General features: G+C 41.3%; 2 protein-coding genes across 14 annotated transcripts in view; one reads left to right on the forward strand and one right to left on the reverse strand.

Moving 5' to 3' along the window:
• STRN3 (striatin 3) overlaps positions 1–2,519 on the reverse strand; it is a 60,698-nt gene extending 58,179 nt beyond the window's left edge. For all 4 annotated transcript variants that reach the window (XM_066552876.1, XM_066552878.1, XM_066552877.1 and 1 more), the window contains exon 1: positions 2,171–2,519. In XM_066552876.1, coding sequence (XP_066408973.1) covers positions 2,171–2,491 — 321 coding nt within the window. In that variant the 5' untranslated portion in view covers positions 2,492–2,519. The remainder of the gene's footprint in view (positions 1–2,170) is intronic.
• On the forward strand, positions 1,938–24,739 carry AP4S1 (adaptor related protein complex 4 subunit sigma 1). 10 transcript variants are annotated; one of them, XM_066552884.1, is made up of 8 exons: positions 2,843–3,120; positions 8,000–8,146; positions 8,653–8,678; positions 9,821–10,021; positions 11,395–11,481; positions 12,326–12,394; positions 15,515–15,651; positions 23,990–24,739. In XM_066552884.1, exons 4-8 carry the CDS (start codon positions 9,884–9,886, stop codon positions 24,039–24,041), a joined length of 483 nt encoding a protein of 160 aa, XP_066408981.1. In that variant the 5' UTR covers positions 2,843–3,120; positions 8,000–8,146; positions 8,653–8,678; positions 9,821–9,883; the 3' UTR covers positions 24,042–24,739. The 10 variants fall into 10 exon arrangements, with proteins under 10 accessions (XP_066408978.1, XP_066408977.1, XP_066408981.1 ...); XM_066552885.1 differs by having other exon boundaries at positions 8,656–8,678; XM_066552881.1 differs by lacking the exons at positions 2,843–3,120; positions 8,653–8,678 and adding an exon at positions 1,938–2,024.
• Positions 24,740–25,010: the final 271 nt, after the last annotated feature.

Genomic DNA, 25,010 nt, shown 5'->3' on the forward strand with positions numbered 1-25,010 from the left:
CCTGTTTTCCTTCCAACCCAGGAGGACTCAATCATCAAAAAACTCACACTTGATGTAAGATTAACATTCTCATTAGCTTCAAGGGACAAAACTGATGTTTGGGATCCAAACTATTAGTTTTACTGGCCACAAAATATGCTGTTACCTTACAAATTAAGTTGCAGAGCAAACAAAAGAACCCACAGACCTAGTAAACATCTATCTTCAAAAAATATTCACAACACATTCCCGTATCAGTCTTCACTATTGTATAGTGTAAGACCTAAAATCCAAGGGTAACGTCCTCCTCCCCTTCTACCCTTGGCTTCCAAAGTTATAAAAAAACCAACCAAAACACTCTTGTGCACAGGCACTGTGCAGCAACTCTGCTGCCTCAGTCCCATGACATTTGCACACGTATGTCAATCAACACATACATAATCAGGGTCAGAACTGCTGCTGTAACTCCACAGGCATGCCAAAGAAATGGTATGGCCATGGACAACAAACAGCAACCACAAACAAAAAGCAGCAGAGCTGGCTAAGAGTGAATTAGGGAGTCTAGAGGCCACCTGAGTTCAGAGAAGCACTTAATCAGTCAGACACAACTTTTCAAGTCTCCGGAGTACTCTTCATGTTAGGATACACCAGTACCTCGTTTTTAAGTAACAAGCCCATACCTAAAACAAATATTTCAAGATGGTTTTATCTGGTAATGAATAACACTAGGTAACTTATTTATAACATTATGCTATATCACTAAGATGCTAGAGAAAACGGGAAACAGCCAATTGCTCTTCACTAAAAACACCCACCCATGTTCACCATGGATTTTAAATTCAGCCATTTCAAGAGGTTTAAAATGGTAAGACTTACAGTAAGTGAAACAAACAGTAAAACCTTTTCAATTGCTTCCCTTGGTGGTTTTGAGTTTTGATTCTTTCTTAATTATAGTTGTAACAAAAATAGTGCAAAACACGTGCTTATTATAGAGCCAAGAAGTTCCTAAAGAACTGCCCAGGCTCAGGCCTACTTCTTAGTTCTGAAATCTGAAAGTAAATGCCTTGCAACGCCGGCTGCTGTTGCACTGCAATTTGACGGAATGCTACTTCAAGACCATAAACATTCACTCAGTACAAAAATCACAAAAAATTTCTGGAAGCAATGAAGTCTGCTAATATTTTTTTACATTTTTATTATGTACATTTCTGTCCTATAAAAAGATAATAGCTCCCGTGTGGATACCTCACATTCAGTGGATTTCGCAATCTGTTCATAAACTGGTAATAGTCTATGCAAGATTTTTTTTTACTTGCAAAAATAATTAGTAAAATTATCCTATTACTAAAAGCAAACATTAGTGGCAATAAATGTATATTGCAACTACAACACTTGCTCTCTATCCTGAAAAGTTAGTCAATTTCCGTTCCCGAGACGAAGCTGGTATTTTCGTGTATACTGAAATGACCACACCGCAGACTTATCGATTCCTCGCTCTTCTCCGATATGAAATCTCCAAAAGAAAGAAAGAGAGAACAAATTCGACCCGTCTCTAATTGCATGCCTAGCTAAGTCTTCCACTTACGATTTTCCTGAACTCCTTTTCCTCGTCCTGCCCTTGCTCGGGAGGCAGGGCCGCCTCCTAACTCCCTCTTTTCCCTCCAAAGCCAGAGCTCGCTGAGCTGCAGGGAGGCGTCAGTCCCTCCTCCCAGGCCCGGAGGCTCTTGCTGTCGGTAACCCGCACGGGCCCGAGGAGCCCCGGAGTCATTGTGCTGCGGGAGCCGACCGCAGCTGTCAAGGCACAGCGCAGCTCGCCCCGCCGGCGGGGAGGAGGGGAGGAGGGTCACAGCCCAGCGCCGCCCGCCCGCCCTTCCCCGGCCGCGCTGCGGGCCCCTCTCCGCGGCTCCGGGCGAGCGGCCTGCGGGGCCGGGGCCGCTCCGGAGCCGGGCGGGCGCCATGCTACAAACCAAAATGGCTGCCCCAGGGAGGGAGCCCGGCTCGGGCCTCCGCCGGTACCGCCGCTCCGCCCGCCAGACCTCGCCCAGGTACCGGCCCCGGGCCACGGCGAGCGGCTCGGCCTCGGGGGCCCCGCGGACCCCGCTCGCCCAGGCAGCGCTGCCCCCGCACGCCGCGCGCGGCCCGGCCCCCGGAGCCGGCCGGGCCAGTCCCAGATCGCCCCGGCCCCCAGTACCTGGAGCTCGGCCCGCTCCACCTCCCAGTGCGCCCTCTCCATCTCGAAGCGAGCCCACTCGTGCTGGATGTAGTGCAGGATCCCCGGGATGGTGTAGTGCTGGGGCCGGGACAGCTCGGCGGGGCCCGCCGCCTCCTGACCGGCCGGGGCCGCGGGGCCCTGGGGCTGCGGCTGTTGCCCTCCTCCTCCGCCGGCTCCAACCCCCACGCAGCCCCCACCCGACTGCAGGTTCATGTTCCCACCCGCCTGCGGCGGCGGCTGCTGCGGTCTCGGGGCGGCCGCCATCCCACCGCCTCCTCCGGCTCCTGGGTGCTCGTCCATTGTCTGCGGGGAGCCCTCCTCCTCGTCCCGCGGCGGGGGCCAGGAGCAGGGGCCGGGGAGGGGGCGAGCGGCGCTGGCTGGGGCGGGGAGGAGGGGGCGGGCCGGGCGGGGGAGCTGCGCCGAGCGGGTCCGGGTGTCAGCGCAGCGCGGAGCCGCCGCCAGCCGCCATTACAGCGCCGCGGCCCTCCCACCCTCCCACCCGGCCGGGCGGGGAGCGAGCGGCGCCTGCCGGGAAACCGCGGCCTGGCCTCCGCCGCCGCCTGCGCCGCCCCACGCGCCTGCGCGGGAGGGAGGTGAGCGCCGCGCCCGGGGGGAGCGGGACGGGCCCGGGGCTGGCGGCGGGGCCCGGAGCTTCCTGTGGCGGGGCGGCCTCGGCCCCGCCTGCGCCGACCCCGGGCCGGTCGGTGTCGGGGCTGGCGGCGCGGGGCCCGGCCGGGCGGTTCCTCTGTGCCCCGGGTGCCAATCGGAAGTGGCGGCGAGGCTCGGTTCGCCCCGCCACTCGGGAGTGCCGAACGCCTGGAAGAGTCGGCGGGAATGCGGCCAGGCCGGGGCCTGCGGCCTAAAGCGACGCGCAGCCAGCGCAGCGCGGGGCCAGCACTTCAGTTTTTGAGACTCTGCGCGGTTTAATGGTGCGCTGAGTTTGCCCTACAAGGAGGTGGTTTAGAATAGATACATTAAATTTATGCTATGTTTCTGGAAGCTGGCTAATCTCTGGTAATCTTCGTGATACCTCGGTTGTGATGTGTGTAATGTATTCCCCTCTTGAGCAGGAAGAGTGCCCCATGGTCGCTGTTCAAAACTCTTCCACGTGAGGATGGTTTTGCAAGAAATTACTGGTCTATTTTGTCTGGCTCAGTTTTATCAGTGATAGCAATGCAGTATTGGAGGCTGTAGTTTGAATACGGTGAAATTGCCTTGATTGCAAAATACCACTCTGAAATGTAATACTTAAAATTATCATCACATCCTATTTCAAATGATCCATAGGTCACCCATTTTAAGTAAGGTAGGTCTTTGGTTTTGCCTCGCTTCAGAATTTTTTCATGCTGTACTCATTCACTACATGGATAGTTTCCTAAAAAAGGTCGATTCCTGACAGACCTGGAATTCTGTTAATTACTGGAAAAAAAGCACTGTTTGTCTTAGTACTGGTGTTTCCTTTCATTACCAATCTCTCTTTAGGTGTGTATTGATGCTTCAGTTAGTTCATCCAGTCCTTCCTTTCTCCTCCATTAAATCATTTCCTATTAAAATGTCATTGTCCATTCTTCCTGATTCCATACTTATTAGGCAATCTAAGTGCAGCTCCTTTCCACCTCAGCTGATTTCTTTTTATTGTCTACTGACAGTTACCTAGTCATTATTAAAAACTGAGACTTAGCTCATAACTAGTTTAACCTTTTGTTTAGCTGCAATTGTTCAGGACATTCCTCATTCCTGAGTATACAGGAATTATTGCAGTTTAATTCCGTTACTATATTCAGCCAGCATTTTGACAACAGCAAAGGAAAACATTTTTATTCTTTCCTTCCTCTCTTGACTTCCCTAGATAATTAAGGTTGCTTTTTTAAAAAATCTCTGTCCTGAAACTGAGCACAGGTTTTTATTTTAAAGCCATGCAGACATACTTGTTTCATCTTTTTGATGAATTGTTATGGGCACAGTAATAAACTAGACTACAAAAATTACTCTTACTGGTAAATTTAAAACAATATGTAGTTTTATTAAAGCCTTGTTCACTGACAGAACAAAAGTAGGAAGACCAAGGGTTCTGATTCTGTATGTGGTCTTTATTTGCTACATGGCTTTGTGCAATAAATCTATAGGAAGCTCAATAAACAAAAATATTAAAAATACTTGTTACTTTTGCTACACCTCCTTGTGCTTCATGCCTCTATCATTTAGCCACTTTTAAATTTTCATTAATGCTTTAATACCAGTTTAACCCATTTTATTCTAAATTTGGTGAAGGGCATGGAGGGGAAGGCATATTGGGAGCAGCTGAGGTCACTTGGTCTGTTCAGCCTGGAGGAGACTGAGGGGCACCTCACTGCAGTCAACAATTTCCTTGTGAGGGGAAGAGGAGCAGCAGGCACTGAGCTCTTCTCTCTGGTACCCAGTGACAGGTCCTGAGGGACCTGAGAGAGTGGCCTGAAGCTGTGCCAGAGGAGGCTTAGGTGGGATATCAGGAAAAGGTTCTTCACCCAGAGGGTGGTTGGGCACCAGAACAGGCTCCCCAGGGCAGTGGTCACAGCGCTAAGCTGGGTGAATGACAGAGTTCAGGAAGCTTTTGGACAATACTCTTGGGCACAGGATGTGACTCGGGATTTTCTGTGCAGGGCCAGGAGCTGGACTCAATGATCTTTGTCAGTCCCTTCTAACTCAGAATATCCTATGATTCTACTTTCATACACACATAAAGTGCCGTTAGATCTCTGCATCCAGAAAGTCAACTTGTTTAGAGTTGGACAGAGAAGTACATTATTTGCCTATAGTTCTATGTAACATTTATTTTTAATTCTTGGTGAAGCAGTTCTGAAAATATGTAGTCATGCCATTTCTTCTTTGTGAGGTTTTATCTCATACATTCTAGCTAAGAGCCCTAGAATGTTGCAAACCTTTCTTAGGCTGAAATAACTAAAATACTTCCAAATCTGTAGATGTTGACTGGAGTGGTTTTTGTTTGAGAGACACATGTCTAATTTGAATTGCAGCTGTACTGCAAGTACAATTCAAACTTAGATTGTGTTTCTTTTTTTATAATTTATGTGTCAGATTATGTATAAATATTGGTGAAATCTGTGACAAACTAAATTCAGTGCTTGTATCTATACCAGAGGAATAATTAAAATTGTATTTAAAATATGCTTTATATTACTGCATGTAGAATCAGCTGGGTTGGCCTCATGGGAGACTTAAGATCTTTTTATCTGCAGAACAGGTATTGCAGGCTTTGCCTCTCTCTGAGGTCTCAGCTGTTATCTGGAAAGGAGTGTCACTCAAACAGGGACAAGTTACTTCGAGGTGTCTGATGTGGTTATGCAGCCTGCAGAGCTGACATGTCCTGGAAGCAACTCCTGAACCATATCAGCCTGGCAGTGTGAGTCACACAGGCCAATCATGATATGAATTTTCTCTCATAGATACTTATCTGCAAGAGATACTTTAATGAGGGTGAGATCTAATACACTGTAACAGCTCATATTTAAATCTCAGTAGAAAAACTGTATGTCATCTGCATGCATGCCAAATTATCTTTACAGGATATTTTGTAAGGGAAGTAAAGGAGAGTGCTACATAGTCACTCCGGAAGGTAATTTCTTTTGAAGGAAAGTTTGCAGTTTCCAGACTTGTTCCATCTTCCCCAAGCGATACCTTCTGAGGTTTTTGTTTATAGGGAATCTTCATTCTTTGATAGAGTTCCATAGGTGTTTTGTAGATTGGGTATGTAGGACATGCAAGGAAGCATATCCCATAGGCTGTTCTGGACAAAATTTCTAATGCATGGCTGACTGGGATGGAGAGAGTTGGACTTGACAGTCCATCAGGATCTCGGTAGTCTCTTCCAGTCTTTGGTTCCTAAGCACATTTGTGATGCAGATAGTTGTCCAGTGACCTGGAATGAGAGAGCCTATTCATTTCTGACAAACAGCCTTCAGATAGTAATGTCTTTTCATTACTAAAATGAGTAAAATAATGGCAGAGATATGAAAGACTTGCATCTTGTCAGCAATTCCCTTGAACCATACGATTCCGCATGCATAAAAGCATCGTAATCTGTGTGTGTGTGCATGGGTACACGCAGACATGTGCGTGAGAATGCTCAGAAAAGCATGTAAGACTTCTACTAGAGGAAAGATAGCTGGCTTTTTAAGCAGAGTACTGATTATTGATCATAAGAGGTAGCTTCTCAAATACAAAGAAGTTGGTGGAATGGGGTTTCTTTACCCATCAACATACACAGATATGCTTTTTGTTTGTTTATTATACTTCACGGTTTCTGTACATCCTATATATGCAAAATTAATTTTAATGTGTTTTCTGTATTTGAAAGCCAAGATGAAAAGAGAAGAAATAAATTTTGTTTGTTAAAAACAAAACTCAGTCATTTCCCTTTTTGCCTAAATTGTACAAGCAGATGCTTTTACTACTACAAGTGGGTTTTTTTCAGAATTAGTTCTAAAGGAAATAAAGAAACCCCTTAAGATGTTCTTAACACTAGCATTATTCTCAAAGTCAACTATGCTTGCATACTTTTTTGTAAAATTTTACAAAGTTATTATTTGAACTTGTTAATTTATTTCTCTTTTTCTGCACAAAACTGTATGCTTGTGCTGCCATTTATATGAACAAAATTTCTGGTTAAAATCTTGAAGCCTATCTTTGAGACTGGTGGGAAAATACAGAAATGGCTAGAGAAAGAGTGGACCTCTTTCCTACAGATTCAAAAGTTGTTGATTATGTTTTCCAATCCTATGAATATTACAGATAACACTTTTGAGGGCTACTATGGTTCTACCTCTCTTGCAACCTTATTAGTTTTTTTCTTTTTTTAATCTATTCTGGATAAGAGCATTTGTGCAGATTCTAAAAAAACCAATCTGGTCTTAATATTTTCATCTGTAAAACAATCCAGGCTACTCATAAGGATACATGCAGATAAAATAGTCATAACATCGGAAAGGGATTAACCATGTACAAAGATTAGGTTAATAAAGGAATAATTAGGATTAGGGGCTAATCCTGCAATAGGATCATACATATGAATTTGTCATATGTTTTGCTGTTATGTATTGCTTAACAGTAACTCAAAGTACAACAGCTCTGTCAGTGCTCCTGGAGTAGTTGTACTGTTCGCCCTGTCCTCCTTTTCTCAAGCCCTTGGTACCATTTATGACTAAAATATTAAAATAGCTTGGATCAAAACAGAGAACCATTAATTCTTGTTTCAGCAGTGCCGAACACAAAGATGAAGTGTAAAAATCAGATGGAAAAAGAAAAGCTGTCTACGCCCCTGTTATTATCTGTTTAGCATGGACAGACATCTTTTTCAGTTGGTCTCCTGTGTCTGAGCTTGCTTAAAACAATGGGCAGCATTTCTTAGCTTGTTTCTCTTTCATGCCACAGCTCCTTCTTAAGCAGCTTTAAAGTTTTGGGTTCCTTCTGTCATGAGGTTGGCTCTTGCTAGGGGGCTTCGTTCTGAGCTGGAAGGAGTTGTTCATTCTTGTCCTTCTTAGAAGGTTTTTATCAAAAACTGACTACATCATCTTAGTATTTTAACTTTATGCTTTAAAATAAAGCATAAAATTGCATCTTATTGCAACTCTAACTTCAAAATAGAATGTGGGGGGAAAAAGGAGCCATATACTAAACACAGCAAAGATAGTAGATGGTAGTCTCCCATTTAGTCATCAATGTCAGTCTACTTGCCTCCAACAGTGAAGATCCCATCATATATTTCTGTCTGGGCCATTTTTTATCTCAATGACCTGGTTTATTCTTTCTCAGAGTGAAACTGTGCTGATTCAGAAGCCCTGGGTGCAGTGCACAAGCCACGTGCGCCACGGCAGCAGCAGTGACCAGCATCCACGACTCTGCTGAGGGAGTGACAGAGCAGGAGTGTGATCCTGGAGAGGCTTCACGTGCCTGGAGGAGGTGAGAAAGCTCTGAGACTGTCATGACTCCAAATAGACTGTGTTATCTTGAGGACTGATCCTGAGCTATGGGTCACTCAACTAAGAATGAATTCTCAGGATCAACTCAAATTAGTACAAATACATTTGAAATTACATATGGAAATCTAAACTTCTTTGTAGAGTAAACCACAGTACACTGAGAAAAAAAAGGTCATTTTCTTGAGATCCAAGTGATGGCAAAAGAGGTGGCTTTTCAGAAAACAGTGACCACTGTGAATCAGAAGTAAGCACTAATTAATGTCAACACAATACACTGGGACTTGTTGCATCACTGTCATGAGAGATTTGTCACCCATGGGTGGTGTATAGCCAGTTTATTCAAGTTGCTAGTAAAATGATGAGTTTGCCTTGTATTTTTTCTCCTGTTGTTTTTCTGCATTAAGATACACTGTTTTTACTGAAAGAGCTACACTGTATATAGATTGTGGATTCCTGATAGTTTTTTCTGTTTAAACTTTGTCACAGAAGCTGTGAGACCTAAGGTGCACCAGGTAAGGACCAACTCTTCAGAAGTGGAAAAAAAGGAATAATTTTTGCAGTAGTTGTTTTATTTCCAGTGCACAAACCTCAAGATTATTTGGGCCAATAAATCTGGAATGCAAATAGAAAGTCAGATGGAAAACATTACAGTGATTGTTCTCAGGCATTAAAGAAAATAACCCAGATCTTCTATTTCAAAAAATTACATCTGCAGCTTACTCTATTTTCATGCTTTTCAAAACATCAGAGATATCAGTTGTTTAGCAAGCAGATTCTGACATATGCTGTACTCTTTTTAATGCTCTTTTTCATTGTATGTTGCATGTGGTATATTTTAAAGCTATATTTCAGTGGTGTTGGGTGGATCAATATTTATTTATATTGAGATAAAGCTCTTTTGAGTAATTAATGTGAACCAATTTCTCTTCAGCTATTGAAGATCCACACTTAGTTTTCATTAAGTGCAGAATTTACCTTTTGCATCAGGGTGGGAAATCAGACAGGAGAAGATGGATTTCAACAGCTCCTGGATATATATATATATCCAGGAGCTATATAATAGCTCAAGATATATATTGATACTGCAGATACCCAAATATTTAGGAGTTTCTCATTCTGCATTAAAGAAATTACCATATGTTGTGGCCCATGCATTTCCCTTTGTCATCTCTCCATTCAATTTGATGTGTCAATGGTATGAATGTAAGTGTTAAATACAAGTTGGGGAGGGGAAAAAGTGCTTATGGGCAAATTTTGCTCTTAGGAACTGCATTAGTGTGGTTTGGTACTGGGCAAATTTCTGATGTTTGCAAACCAGTTAGCATGCAGGAAGAAAATGATGAGTAGATTTATGGTTATGAAGAAGTAATTGTTTACTCCTCCAATTTCCCAAATCCTATAAAAAATTAATTTGATTGAAATGTGAAAATTTCTAATTGGAAAGCTGTTATTTAGTAGATAGTTTGTGAATAGTTGTGTGGGGGAAAAAGGGAGTTTTTCCATGGGATGTGTGCAAAAGATTTGAGATTTTTTTTTCAATATTGTATGTTTTGGCAAGAAACTCCGTCATAAGTATATGCATACCTGGGGTGGATAGCTTTTAGAAAGTCTTTATTCCTGTGTATTACTAATCTTTTTTTTTCCCTACTCCCAGAAATACTTCTCCTGATTCCTGCACCCAAAATTGAAATCTACCACTAAAATCAACAAAAAAGAAATGATAAAATTTTTTCTTATGGTTAACAAACAAGGGCAAACAAGACTGTCAAGGTATTATGAGCATGTAGAAATTAATAAACGGACAGTGCTGGAAGCTGAAGTAATCAAAAACTGTCTCTCTCGTTCAAAGGATGAGGTAGGTTTTGTAGGTTTTATTTTATCTGCATCTCACACCTTTCCTGTTGATAATTCTGAAACCTATCAGTGTCTATCACAGGTTATTATCTCATTTGTACCCACGATATAAAAGATTGAGTTTCTAGATTGTGGGTTCAGTCAGTTGAACTGTTATTCTGTATTGAATAAATATGTTTTTCTGAGGCTTTCAGAGATTTTGGACTCGTGTGTATCACTGTCATGAAGATTCCTCTTCTTTGTTTGAAGAAGCTCAGAAGTCATGAAAAACTCATTGCTGGTTTTACTGAGATATTACAGTTTTGCCAGAAGGTAGAGGGCAGAGTACTGACAGCTCCAAGTTTAAACTTAGGGGAGAGGATCCCAAATTATGAAAACATTATCTAAAGCACAGGAGAGTTTAGAAACACAAACTTTTAGGCCTCTGTATTAGACTTCTTTATTCAAAAGAAGTGTTTACGTGTTCTGCAAGAAAGTCAGAAAACATAGAAGTTGAAAAATTTTTTGGATGAAAGTTGAGATTTTCATTGCTCTCTTTAATTAAATCAGTGGTTCTTTAAGAAAAGCACCGAACTTTGGCACATTGACTTGAATTAGAGAAGAAGTATGGGACTTGGACAGTGAATGAAGTTTATTGGTTTCTTAGCTTCTTTACTTTTCCTTAATGTTGTGTGTTCTTGCACAGCACTCCTCACATACTTCATTCTAGGAAACCTCAATCAAAATAGCAGTTCTTACAAGTCCCTTAGTTCGCAGCTTTGATAGTGGCTAAAGAAAGGAACGTCTTCGTGCTGCTCCTGCCGGGGCATTTCCGAGCGCAGCTCCAGCGCAGGAGGAGCTGCCGGCGCTGCCGCTGCCATTTCGGGCACCGAGCGAAATGACACGGAGAGAAAAGGCGGCGGCAGCTCCTCCAGCGGCGTGAAACGGCGCCATCTCCTGGCTCCCTCCCGTTGGGAAACATGTTAATTCCCCACTGGGTCTGGAAGTCTAGTATTTTTAATTTTTACATTAAAATATCGATAGTTTTTTTAAATAGGAAAATTACCTTTAGGTCTCTTTTTGAAAGGGCTTGCAAATGAAAATTGTGGGAAAGTACTGGGTGCCTTTATAACACCAAACAAGTAACTTCAGTTCTGCATGTTTCAGTTTCTCCATTTAAAAAGTGGTGGCATGTTTTTTGTCAGCAGATGAAAAGTGTGGTGTAACAGTTACCGTACTAAATTTCTTTCAAGTTAAAATCGATGAATCTTGGCAAATCCATGTTCGCTGTGGGTCTTATGAACCTGAAAGCTCAGGTCCTTTGAGCAATGTGCTTTATACTGTTGTATGTTTAAATGGCAGCTGCTATATTTGACTCATTTTGCTTCTGCCTAGTGCTCTTTTGTTGAGTATAAGGACTTCAAGCTGGTGTACCGACAGTATGCAGCCCTTTTCATAGTTGTTGGCATCGACCAGACAGAGGTAAGAAATTATATACTCTTTTGCAATTAACATTTATAGTGATTATCACAGCCTAGAATTCAAGTCTTCATCCAGTATGGAATTTTTCAATAGCAATTAGAGAATTTCAAAGAGTCAATGTAAAAAAAAATCTCTCTTTTTAATGTCCTAAAGAAAAAGTTCCTGTACTGTCAGCTATAAAGATGTCAATTTATTTTACTTTTCAAAAAGGGAAATTAAAAAAAAGGTATCTGAAACCTGACAAGTACTGCTATTTCATATGTTCAGGTTGCACCTGGGAGTCTTAGTGTTTGCACTGATGACTCAAAAATTAATTCAGAAATTCTCAGAAATTAATTCAGCACTTACTGTTGGAGACCTTAACAGGGTGGTGTTGAAGGTAGCTGCTGCCCACCACAGTATCTTCAAGTCAAGGTTATCATGGCAGGCAATTTGGGACAAATTATTTTGGCTTTGCTACAGAAATTGCCCAGCAGAGGCTGGCTCTGTGCTACAGCTGGCTGGTGTGACTTCAGCATGGGTAAGCTTAACCTAGTTAGCTGTGTGTGTCCATTGAGCTGAGCTGGGAGGGGGTGGGACAAGGGCAGCAGGGGGATGGCAGCACCCAGTGAGAGAATCCATTGGGTGTTCAGAGCTGCTCTGTGTGGCCAGCCCAGAGCTCCTGCCCTGAGCACTGCCCAGGGGTGCCCAGCTCTCAGCACCTCAGCTGGGTGACTACATGGCCTGAGCAGAGGGCTTGCTCTATTGCCTAATGGCTTTTCATTCACCACAAACTGAACTAACACAAAGAATACTATTACATTTTGTAGATGTTGATTTAATATTCAGTTGGTTTTAATTTCAGAATGAGATGGCAGTATATGAACTAATTCATAATTTTGTGGAAGTTTTGGACAAATACTTCAGCAGAGTGGTGAGTGATACACTGAATCTGTTACAAAACATTTTTTCTCTTTCAAAACTTGGTGGAAGTGTCATTTCAGAGAATAAATCAAGGGAGAAAAATATTTAATATTTTAGAATTTTGATAAATATTATCACTGTCGGGAAAGGCAGTATGAGCTGATTTTTTCAGAGAAGTAGAAGTATACATGGGTTATAAATTATCAGACAAGGAATACCAGAAATATTTCTGTTAGAAAAGCATGGGTTTATGGGTTTTATGGGGTTTCTTTGGGTCATATACTCTTAAATTAGCCATAGGCATTTTATATGTTTTAAAGAAATAAAGGAGGTTTACTTTGCAGTTCTTATGCACTTTATAGTATTATATTCCCCAAATGAACTTCATTCATTATTAAGATGGTGTAAGCATGAAGCAGGGAACTGACATCACTCTCACTGAACAAGATCAGAGGAATGGAGCAAAAGAAACCTCAAAAACCAGTCTGTACTTGTACTCCCCATATTGTTGTCAAGCAACAGTGGATATCTGATAAAACAACTATTATAGAGATAGTAATTTTGTTAAGGATTCAACATCAGACATGGCTCCCTTTAAAATGACACTCTTCCTTTTGGTGGTGAAATTTTTTTGCTTGCTTGTTTTACAAAGTTTGAAAATGCAGCTTTGTGATTCTGGTTGGAACATTTTCTATTTAATATAGGGTTTGTAATAATCTTGTTACAAAAAAAATTGACTGGAATCATACTTTGGCACAGTTTCAGTTATCCTCTGCTGAAATGTGTTGGATATCCCTCTCAGACAAGAGGACTGGATAGTTTCCTCTGTAGTCAGATACTTGACAGTACTACACTGGTAACTGTACATACAAAATATCAGTATGCAGGTTCTATAACTGCTTTCCCAGTTCTAGTACTGTAGCAGGCATGGCAGAGCTCCCTCTGTGAATTCAAGGACATGCTTGACAAAGTCATCTGCTCCCTTCACTGTTTAGATGCTTCGCAAATCTTTTACGCTCTTATCTCAACTGACATTGCCCCAGCCATGGAAACTGCTTGCACTAAGTATATCATTCTCTGACTGCACTGAGCTCAGAATTTCTCTTAAAATTGCTGACTGTAGTCCCAGCCTAAGCAGTGATAACTAGGAATGGGATTAGATCTCAGCAGCACAGGAATGCACAATAAAATTTAGTCTTATTTGTCTGATTGAGTTAATAATCGCCAACCACCTCTCAAATGTTATGCAATTAAAGCAGAGCAAAAATAGATGTAGTTCTTGTACATATAAATGTAGTATATATAATCCTTTGACCACACATATAACCCAACCACTGATAGCTGTTGGAAATTTGCTGAGTTCATCATACCAGAGGGGTTTTTTTTAATTTTCCATAGCGTTTTGCGTTTGACACAGAGGAACCTAAAAGGGGGGTGCTAAAAGAAATCTCATGCCATTTGATGGTTCTGGTTTTAATATCATATAACACAATAAATGGCAGAGCACAAAAGACAAGGGCTGTAATTCTAGCTGGGGTTTCTGGCAGTAACCACAGAGCAAGAAAATATAAGTCTGTACTTTTACAAATTACTATTTAGGATTTGCAGCATTTTAGCAGAATCCCAAATTATGATGATGGCGATGGAGACAGAACTCTGGGAAAGGAGAGAACATGTGTCCCACTTTAAAAGGACATTTTGTCATCTATTATTTTTAGACTTGAGAGCTTTAAACATTCTCCCATACTCAATTTTTATCTAATGGAGTTTACAGAGCTTGAATTCAGATATGAGAACAAACATTAATGGAATTAGGGGGAAAGCTTTCAAAGTGGCTTGTGAGATGTAATTCTGAGTCCCCTTCACTTTTATATGGCTGTCCAAGAAAAATTTTGCACACTGGTCAGAATTCCAATGTCTCCAACAACTTTTTACTGCTGAGAAAACTTAAACTGATCAGGCCCTTAAAATGCAATTTCTGTGATGGATTAAAAACTTCTAATTGAAGAATGGCAGAGTCACTCAGCAGAGGCCTGTAGAGTAGAACTAGTCCAGTTTAGATCATCTTTAGACCACAGTAGTAGTAGCAATTTTACCAGTAAAACCTTACCAGCTTTACTCTGCCTTAAAACCAGGTTTATACCATGAATGAAAACCACATTATCAAACTCAATTCTCTCGGTAGCAGGTAAAGATTCCCTCTTTTAGAGACAGGGGAATCTCCACCCAACTTGGCAAGATCTTAAGTGCTAAGGCTGTGATTAATTCTTTCTAAGTTTAGGTATTTCACTGAGGCACCTAAGTTAGAAATTTGGTCATCCTAAGCTCCCTTTACTGGCAGTGGAGACCGATGAGTATCTCGAGAAAGTGAGTCATGCCTCAAGTGTGCCGAGTCAACTGGGGAAGGTCCCCATCTCTGCTGCTGACTGCAGAGAGACCATGAGGGCTTCTAACTCAGACATTTTGGTTAAGTGAGTAATACTGCTTGGGATAAATCCAAAAATAGAAGGGAAATGATGACTATATGAAGAATTGTGTTGCTGGGGCTGGAGAATACTTAGAAGTGCTAAGAGTCCAAAGCTTGGAGTTGCCTTGCCTTTCCTAATATATGCAGCCACTACCACAGCCATGGGAATATACAGTGTCTCAATTTTGCTGTTGAAATGATCTGCAGCAACCATTTTCACTGTGTAAACTTGGCATTAACGTCCTGGTTTTGCAGAAGGAGGAAGAATATAGGGCTGGAACTGCCATGATTAGAGCTGCTGGTTTTCCACCCACTCACTCAGATGGCACTGCCTATATTCAAATTGTTACTTGTAGGTGACCTCAGATAACATGTGTTATCTGTCTATGTAATCAAAGCTAATGTTTTACTGAGGTCAGTAAAACATTAGCTTTGATTACATAGACAGATAACACATGTAAAGCAAAGCAGCGATGCAAGAAAGAACTTGTCATTGTCCAGTCCAGAACAGAAATCTGAATCACTATAAAATTTTCTGTCATTGTTTTGAAGACTTTCTTTATCCTTTGAAGGGATGTGTTATGTTTAATGATTATGAGATGAGATCATCTCAGATAAGAGATCAAAATATAACCAATGGCTGTCTATCTCTTTTCCTTGCAGAGTGAATTAGATGTATCCTTTTCAGTATCAGAAATCCATTTGTTATCACTTTTTGGTGTATGTTCCAGTTCATACTGTCTTCATAGCACTGACTGTCACTCAAGTCAATGCAGATGTTCACCAGTTTTGCACTTGGAGTAAGTAGCACCATTTTGGCACCTTTCTGAAAGCATAGGTGATGTTCACCTATTTAAATCCTCCATCATTAAAATAAGCCTGGTTCCATTTAAAGTAAGACACAGAGAGCTTGCTTTGAGAGAGCTAAGTACATGAAAAGTTAAATTCATGGGGAACTTTCAGGCTTCAGTAGTTTAAGGTTTCACTTTGAGTTACAATAAAATAGATATTGAAATTACTGTAATAACAACTGAATGTCACAGCTGTGTCTTGAGCCAAATAGCAGCACTATTTGTAAGATTATGTTTGCAGTTTGATCTGAGTTTTACTGTGTATGTTTGGAAGGAGGGAAAAACGTGGGAGGAGAATATTTAGGAAACCAGGTGTTAATTTCTTTTCCCACTCCTACCCTTACACTGCTGTATTTTCGTGCTTATGTTTTGCAGGGTATTAATTAAAATATGATTTAAAACTAACCCAAATACAAATACTAAAATACAGTCCTGAACAATTAAACACAAATAGTAAGTAAATAAAGCACAATACTGGAAAAATTAAACCAGGAGAATGTAGCACGTCTTCCTTCTCAGTTTTTCCAATTGCACTGTGTGTTGACTCTACTCCAGCAGTTCTTATGCTTATATTTGTTGTTGGTTAAATGCAGATCTGCTGGTAGAAAGAGTTTCAGTTACACACCTGAAATACAGTTGCCATCTTGCAATTAAGTACTGTCAAGTAATTTAGTTTATTTATGAATTACCACTTATGAAGAACATAGAAAAAGTCTGTAATTTTTCTTGTTCTTACTTCTTTACTGAAAAAGGAAAGAACAAAACAAAAAACAACAGGAAATAATTAATTTCACTTTTGAAAATATTTTAAAGCTTGCTACATGCTGTAACTGCCTCATTTGCTGACTATATATATACACGCGCACACATACATACATATATATGTGTATGTATGTATGTTTGTACATACATTCACACATATTATCCACATTTCCTTCCTGAAATTTAGAAAATGCTGTGGTGTTAGTAAAACCCCCTTAAATTCACTAATACTATGAAAGAGCAATAATGATACTCCAGTGTGAAGGGACACTTAAGGTGTGTGAGCGATTGTAGAAATACAATTTTTGTATTCAGTTAGTTCTAATCGTGAACTATGTGTTCATGTATATGAGCTTTGCCAAATTAGAGACTGACCTGACCTATTTAGTACTTACACATAAAAAGAATCCCCTATGTTTCCATATAGTGTGCTTTGATCATACAGTTGCCCGATTATCAGTCATTTGGTATACTGACTATTCTGAATTCTGCTGCCTCTGCTCAGCAATTTCCTACCAAGAGCTCTACACCTTTGAGCTACTCCCACTAGCCCATTTAATAGCTGAGAAAGGCTGCTGCATATCATGGAATGGTTTGGGCTGCAAGAGACTTGAAAGGTCATCTAGTTCCAACCCCTTTGCCATGGGAAGGGACACTTTCCATTAGACCAGGTTGCTCAGAGCTCCGTCCACCCTGGGTCTTGAACACCTCCAGGAATGAGACATCTACAGCTTCTCTGGGAAACCTAGGGTAGTCCCTCACCACCTTCACAGTAAAGATTTTTTTCTTAATATCTAATCTGCTGTCTTTCAGCTTGGAGCCATTTCCCCCTTGTCCTGTCATTACGAGCCCTAGTAAAACATCCCTCTCCAGCTTTCTTGTAAGGCTCCTCTTCAGATACTGGAATGCCCCAATTAAGTCACTCCTAAATCTCGTCTCTAGGCTGAAATATCCCAATTCTCTCAGTCTTTCCTCATAGGAGAGATGTTCCGCCCTTCTAATCATCTTGGTGGCTCTCCTCTGGAGTCACTCCAGCAGCTCCATGTCCTTCCTGTGCTGGCAGCCAGAGCTGATGCAGCCCTGCAGGTGGGGTCTCAGCAGAGCAGGGCAGAGGGGCAGAATCCCCTCCCTGGCCCTGCTGCCCACGCTGCTCTGGATGCAGCCCAGGACACGTTTGGCTCTCTGGGCTGGCAGTGCCCATGGCTGGCTCATGTGCAGCCTCTCAGCCAGCAGCACCCCCAAGTCCTTCTGAGCAGGCTGCAGCACCAACACTGGGTCTTGTTAAACCTCATGAGGTTCCCATGGTCCCACTCCTGGAGCTTGTCCAGATCCCTGTGGATGGCACCCTGTCCTTAGTCTGCACTGTTTGGAGAAGTTGTTGCATTATATGCCAACACTAATGTTGGAAACAGGTGCAATATCATGTCTGAATGATTCCTGCAGAAATTCATCTACATCGGTCTCATCTGCGTGATGATATGAATATAAATATTTAGAAAATAGGAGTGTGTATTTCTAACTTACTTGGTCATAGTGGAAAAATACTGGAAAAGCTCGTGTCTGATAGGTCTCTCCTTAACACATATGACATATGCACAAAGTATGTAGCTTTAGCATTCAGAAGTGCACTTTTTTGATATACATTTCAGGAACAACTTTACAATAAAAAATTTCACTTCAATATATGTACAAAATAATTCTCTCACTTAGGAAGAGCTTAATTCTTAAGTTGAAAAGCTACCTAAAATAGTCCAGATGAGATACCCTCCCTTATTAAATGTAAAGCAGAGGTGTAACTAAGATGAAGTGGATTGTTCAGGACTGTGTTTATTTTTGACAACAGCTTGAATAGCTGACCCAGAAGAACAATCTGGGAAAGTGCCTTTAGCTATTATTGCAGTGCAAGAAATAAACCATCAACTTGCCTTTCATAACGTGAAAGAAAATATCCTCACCTGTGCTTAAACCATTGCCTTTGCCAAATGGTCTCACACTAACTCTTGTGCTCAGTGCAGTTAGCTTGGATGCAAAATATCTGCTGGAGAAGGTGTCTTCTGAGGTCTGCAACAGTGAACACCAAGTACTATTTACAGAGTCTTTGTTTACAGAATATCTTGCAGGAGACTCATAATTTCCTGACTCCCTGCTATAATTTTTGTGTACAGATCCATAGGAAGTTTATTTTAAATGTGATAGTGGCTATTTTATATTGCCAGTAGTGTTTACTAACATGAAAAAAATAGAAGGAAATTACATGAACTCAAAAGCCATTTAAAATAGACCATAATTACTAAGGCTATTCAGCCATGCACAGAAAAAAGCCCAGTTAAATCCAAAGGCTGAGCCTATCACACAATTGAGATGTCCCTGGAGCCCACACCAAGCCTGCAGCATGTGCACTGGTTCTTGCAGCTCCCAGACATAGTGCATTACCCCAGTATTCCTGGCAATGCAGTTCCAGCAGGGGCAGAACTCCAGCTTTCATTTAGGTCCACACCTGAATTCATCCAGGGCATCCACACTGTAGCTCATGTCATGGTCTGTCTGGAGCCAGATGTCAGGAAGGGTGCCTTGGGCACAAGGCAGGGACTGGGTCAGGTCTGAATCCTTCCCAACAAGATTTACACATCATGTTGGTGTGTATGACATAGGCAGGTATGATGCTAAACAATGCATGAACAATTGCACAGTTTTCTCATGTATTCTGCAAAAATGAACACAGATTACCTATTGGTTAAGTACTTGAGAGCAGCCAGCTTTTTATAGAAGCTTTCATGTGTGAATTATGAACCACTTAGCCATTATATGATGTCCCTTTTCATTTTGAGAGTCAGTTGCACACTTACAAGTACCTAGGCTAGAATGACATTGGATTGTTTTTAATACCAGTAAGCAGTGTTGTTGGGCCAGCTGAATGAACAAGTACTGAAATTGTCCTTGGGGTGTTATGCCCTAATGTGTTAATAGCACTTGATAAACCACACTTTGTCTATAAAATAAGTGGGCAGGGTTTTCTGAAGCACTAAAACTCCAGCTTGGGTGGGGTAGGAACTACTTTCTTGCTATGATGACGACAAAAGAGACCATAAAAACACGTTAGGACAGCAGCTTTATGAGCAACAAAACACTGGTAAGTATGACAGTTTCTCAAATTATGAAAGGTAACTTTTCTATTGCCTGAACTGGTGAAAGCAGTTGAAGACATTATTAACTTCTAGAGAAATATATACTTATGCTCCCCTTGTGAGAAGGGAGGGGGTGACAGAGTGCTCTAGGACTAAGCATCTGAAAAATGTTTTGATCCAAAAAAGCCATTACATTCTATTGCAACTAGCTGCTGCTGCTCCTCCTAGGATAGATAAGAAGCTTTGATACAGGCAACACTTCATGTGAATCAACTAGTCTTCAGTTCCCTGTGGGATAACACTGAGAATACAGTGCATTTAAGGAGTGTGAAAATTGAATGATGAATTCATTCTCTGAATTTATAAGGATGCACGTCAGTTTTCACTGTAACATAAGTGGGTAAAATGGAAACCTATAAGACTTGCTTAAAATTAGCTTAGTTGTTCTAGAATTTCACAGAATTGAAGGCACCTTTGTCTCCTGTTTAATATCAGTGTAGTCATTTGAGGAAGAAATAGTCAAGAAAGCATTTAATGGGTTTCAGTGCCTTAAACATGCCTGCCATTAGAAAGGTTAAAAGTTATTGAAAGTGAACATTGGCAAAGATAAGTCAGAATGTGTGAGTCTACATTAAATAAAGAAGCAACTCCAAATAACCTCTAGTTGAAGATGAATGTACATTATGGAAATCAAGGGTTTGTAGTGCTGTATATTCAGTAGCAAACCATCTGCCCCATATGTACCTGTACTGTTATCTAGAAAGCTTTGTTTGTGCTCCTGGGTGTGGTCTGTGATCACAAGGTGCACTTCATCATCCCTTAAGTGTGGACACACCCTTAAATTACTTGTCTGGAAAACCCTGAGGTCTCTTAAAATGCCTCCCTAGGAAGAAGTTATTTATTACATGTAAGTCCTAGCTGTGCCTTTTCCCCTTCTTTCGTTCCCCTCTTCCCTGCTCAACTGTCAATATACACAATCCTTGTGTCACATGTCCTTCCTCTTAGTATGCATTTGCCATAAAAGAGATAATAGAAAGTACCATTAATGTCTTTGAGAAGGGGAGCTCTAAGTTACCAAAAATCAGTGTAACATTTAAAATGCCAGTTGTGTAGGTACCATTTACTTCTACTGCTTGGTATGCAGCTTGCTGCAGCATTGCCAGAAACTGAGAAGCCAAAGCCAGGGGGGACTCACCTTGGCCCAGGCTGGCATGTAGAGATTAACATGTTTTCCTCTGCATTCTTGTTTTAAAAAGTTCTGTTCTCCTCTGCCTGGATCTAGTGAAAGTCCCTTAGTGCTCTTTTTGTGGGTAGCCAGGATTCTTACTGGAAGCAGCACCTTAAATGACAGCTCTGGGTGGAGTACATGGCAGTGCAAACACCAAATACAGCTTTTTCCTGTTGCCAGCTGCTCAAACTGGTTTGCTTGGCTGCTTTCAGTTGGGTGTGGATTATGACTTCAGGGCTTTAAACCCTGAAATTTGGGGTCACTTGCAAAACAAGTTAACAGGTGGGGAGGATGAGCCTTGCTAAGGATCAAATACATATGCCTCCCTGGGCAGGGCATTCAGACATGAATGGCTGAGCTGTGTTGGGCAAGGTGTAACCATAAAGCATAGGTGAAACTCACAGGAAGGGGAAAAGAAAGAGCTGCTCCCTGTACAATCCAATTGTTTGCCAAGAACACTGTGGTGAAGAGAGGTGGAATGTTAGGTTGAGGGTAGAGGCTAAATGCTTTGGGACCTTCCAAAATCAAGTCTATAATCATTCCAGAATGGTATTAGTATCCCCATTCAAACTGCAGATGAAATTACTATTTCTGGAATGATGACTGTGAGACTACCATATTAGAGATGGACAGAAGTCATCCCACTTTTCTGCAATGGAGTAAGCCCATTTGGAAATAACCTGGAAAGGCCTGCAGGGAAATTGTAATCTCATTGAACTACTTTGGGTCTGAGTGAACCAGCTCCAAGATTCTTTGCATGGGTACAGTTTTCCTTTGACATGGTATTGGCTTTTCTGGAAATACAGCAGGGGAATAAACAGTGATGACAAAATGTCATTTAAAATGTGATTTAAATGTTTTCTTAAATGGGATGATGCAGAAAAGTAAGATGGGGGTGGCAGGTTGCTGCATCGTCACTGATCCTGGTTGATTAAGTTGTCTGGGTTTTAGATTTTTGGAACTGTTAGAGGAAGAGGAATGTCTGGGCTCTGCCATGGGAACTGGGGCAGTGTGAATCAGTGGTAGAGTGTAAAAATTAAAAGCCAGGAGGAGTTGGCTTTCTCACTAACAGAAACTGAATGGAATGTTATCTAATTTCCTTAACAGATCCTGTAGCCCAGTGCAGAGCAGTGCCAGAGGTCAACTAAGCAGCACAACAGCTGTCTTTCTAAAAATTCTCACATTACTGTAATAAAGAAATCCTAATTTCTCAGATTAAAATATTTCTGTAAAGGCTGATTTACTCAATAAGTTTATCACAGCAAGAAATTTGGCTTCAATCTTTAAACTACCAAGCCAAGTAAAGCTACCACCTGTCTTTGGTACCACAGAAATCATGACTGTTTGAAGTTGTAAGGACAGCACTGCTCCTCAGTATCAAAAGACACAATTTTTAGAAACAATGCAGGCCCTATGGTCAGATTCAGGAAGAAGTTTGGTATTTAAAAAATTATTTAGAATTAAATTAGGTAGTTAAGTTTAGGTCAGCAAATTGGAAGCCGATGAACCATGGCCATCCCCAAGACCCTGCTGACAGCTATAGTTTCTCACCTAGCAGTAATTAGTAGAAAAGTTATCTGGGGACCTGAATTGTGCTACTACAGATACTTAGATATGCTGTGCTCTTGGTCAAGCAGAACACTTTCTGCTGGAGCAGTGCTACAATTGCTTCCCCTTCTGCACAAACACACCAAGCAGTAGCACCAAGTTCAGCCCAGAGCATTTGCAGCAAGGAGGAACAAATACATAGATACCTGGCTCCCGAGCTGTTGTCATTTGCAGTTCAGTACTCACGCTGCTCCAGCTCTTGGGCAGAGCAGTACGGCTGACTGCCAAAGTCTGAGCCACTGGCAGCCAGGAGACAGAGCAGTCTTCTTCAATGCCTGAGTTGTGTTCAAAAAATAAGACTGATCTCTATTATCAGAGAGCAGAGGAAATTCTTGATGATTCCAAAAACATGATTCTTGCTACTCCACTGATTAGCAGGGAAAACCACTAACATAACTAGAAACACTAGAACAAAACCAGGCTGTCTTTTTGAGTTCAATTCACAGTGTCATAAATAGCAGAATGGGAGAGAAGACACTCAAGAGACTCTTCAAAGGGGGGGGGGGAAGTATTGAGAGATGTATTTAGCAGTTACTGTACAAAGTCTTGCTAGCTCCACTGCAGCAGTCCTCAATACATGGGCAAGGTTTAGAAGGTACAAAATGAAGGCAATGCAGACCTGTTGCACTCAGCAAAGCAGCATAGAACACATGTAAAGAGCAGCAACAGGCGGAGAGCAAGGCAGATAAAGGGTTATTCATGCTCTGTGTGTGTATGTCAGTGAGGCATAACAGCTGCAGCCAGCAGGCTGCTTTGCTGTGCCCATTTCCATTTCAGGTTCTGGAGATAAATGGCAACATCCCAGTATTTTTTTCACGGCATAACCCTTGGCAGTTGTTCAGTGGATGTGCTGGACACTCATGTCTGCATGTATGCACTCATGTGTCATGACTGCCCACCACTTCATACCCCTGGAAGGCCGTTTTGTTTAGACAGATGCTGTTAGATAAAGTTAGGGAAAGGCAGAAAGGCAGATGTGCTTATGGACCAATGTGCTAATTTATTTATTTACTTTTCCTCTTCTTTATGAGATTTACTGCTAGATCAATGACTCAACTTTATGTATCAGCATACTCCTATTAAGCTACGTCCAAGCAGATCAAATACTGTTAGTTATTCAGGGCAAGGAAATTTTGACAATCTAGTGCTTAAGAACTTGCTAATTACCTTTCTTGGAGGAATGTAGAATTTTTGCATCTTCACATAGAAGGTTGTGACCCCTTGATAACATTTCATATCTAGACAATACATGTCAGGCAGACAGTAAAATTAACCACCTACATCTAAGTGTAAGTTCACCTGTTTTTTGCAACTATGTATTAGTGCTATATTCCAGGACAGGATACTGCTGGGGCTTCAACTTCTCTAATTCTGACCACTCTGTGATCAGAAAAAAGCATCAGTTGAACTGTTTCCTTAGCTTTATTAAAATAATGGTAAATAAACTGGAATAAATTAAGAAGTACTGATTTTTGTTAATTTTTATTGAAGACTTAGGAGCCTGAGATTTTTTCTGAATTATCTTCACGTTGTTCAAAATACACTTAACTTGAAATGTTTCTAGATCATGTTCAATTTGGACAGAGTGCACATCATTTTGGATGAAATGGTGCTAAATGGTTGCATTGTGGAAACAAACCGGAACAGAATTCTCGCCCCTCTGTTTGTGCTTGACAAAGTGGCAGAAGGCTAGGAAGATGCAAGAGCGACTCAGTTTTACAAAAGATGGCAAAAGCATTAAGAATGTGCCCACAGGAGTTTTCTGCTGTTGCAAGACTGACTCATGCAACATTGAAATTAATTGGAAAATTATTTTCCATTTCTTTTATACTCTGTGTACCCTATGGGAAAGATACAGCTAAACACGTGGATGCATTGAGATGCAGCTTCACTGACCCAGCAGAAATCTTCCTAGAATGGTCAGTAATTATAAAACATTTTGAGGATGAAAAATGGAAACTTACCATGACTGACTAGGTATCCCTTTGAATTATGTAGTATCATGCCAGACCTAGAATACAAAATACATAGAAATACAAACTCAGACTGAGTTTCAGTCCTTCCCTTAAGCACCAACTTGATTTATTTTCATACAAATTTACTGTTAATAATAGTTCTGTGACTTTTATGCCTACTTTTAGACTATATTCATCCTTCATCAAAAAGCTGGTTTCCCTCCCTTTGCCATTCAAGTCACGGACAGAAAAAGAAAAGTACAGATGTATTAAGTATTTCTGCATACTCTGCAAGTTGTAACTGGAATTATTTAGCACTTAAATATTATAATATTAATAAAAGATAATTAAAATCAGAAGTTTAATGCTCTTTTGTCATGTTGGCTTCATAAATTACACAAAATCTTGTCCATTTTGGCACACCAGTGTATTTTTCTTTTCTTGTATATGCTATCTGTGCATCAAGATTAAAACTCTTACAGAAGATGAGTAATAAAAGACATGCAAGTTCTCAGGACCAGGTAGGTACTGAATGAAGTCTCCCTTCTTGAGCAGGAAACTGCAGCCACGCTGAGTTGCATTCCCAGGCATCCAGCAGGCTGATTCACACTGCACACTACTCTGTCAGTC

This window comes from Molothrus aeneus, chromosome 6, assembly GCF_037042795.1.
Source record: "Molothrus aeneus isolate 106 chromosome 6, BPBGC_Maene_1.0, whole genome shotgun sequence".
Lineage (NCBI taxonomy): Eukaryota > Metazoa > Chordata > Aves > Passeriformes > Icteridae > Molothrus > Molothrus aeneus.

Excerpts from the sequence above, each read along its gene's own strand:
- AP4S1 (XM_066552881.1), top strand. The coding sequence starts at position 9,884 with ATGATAAAATTTTTTCTTATGGTTAACAAACAAGGGCAAACAAGACTG. Across the intron at positions 11,482-12,325 it reads TTGGCATCGACCAGACAGAG|AATGAGATGGCAGTATATGA; the intron begins GTAAGAAATTAT and ends TTTTAATTTCAG. Across the intron at positions 15,652-23,989 it reads TCACCAGTTTTGCACTTGGA|ATCATGTTCAATTTGGACAG; the intron begins GTAAGTAGCACC and ends AAATGTTTCTAG.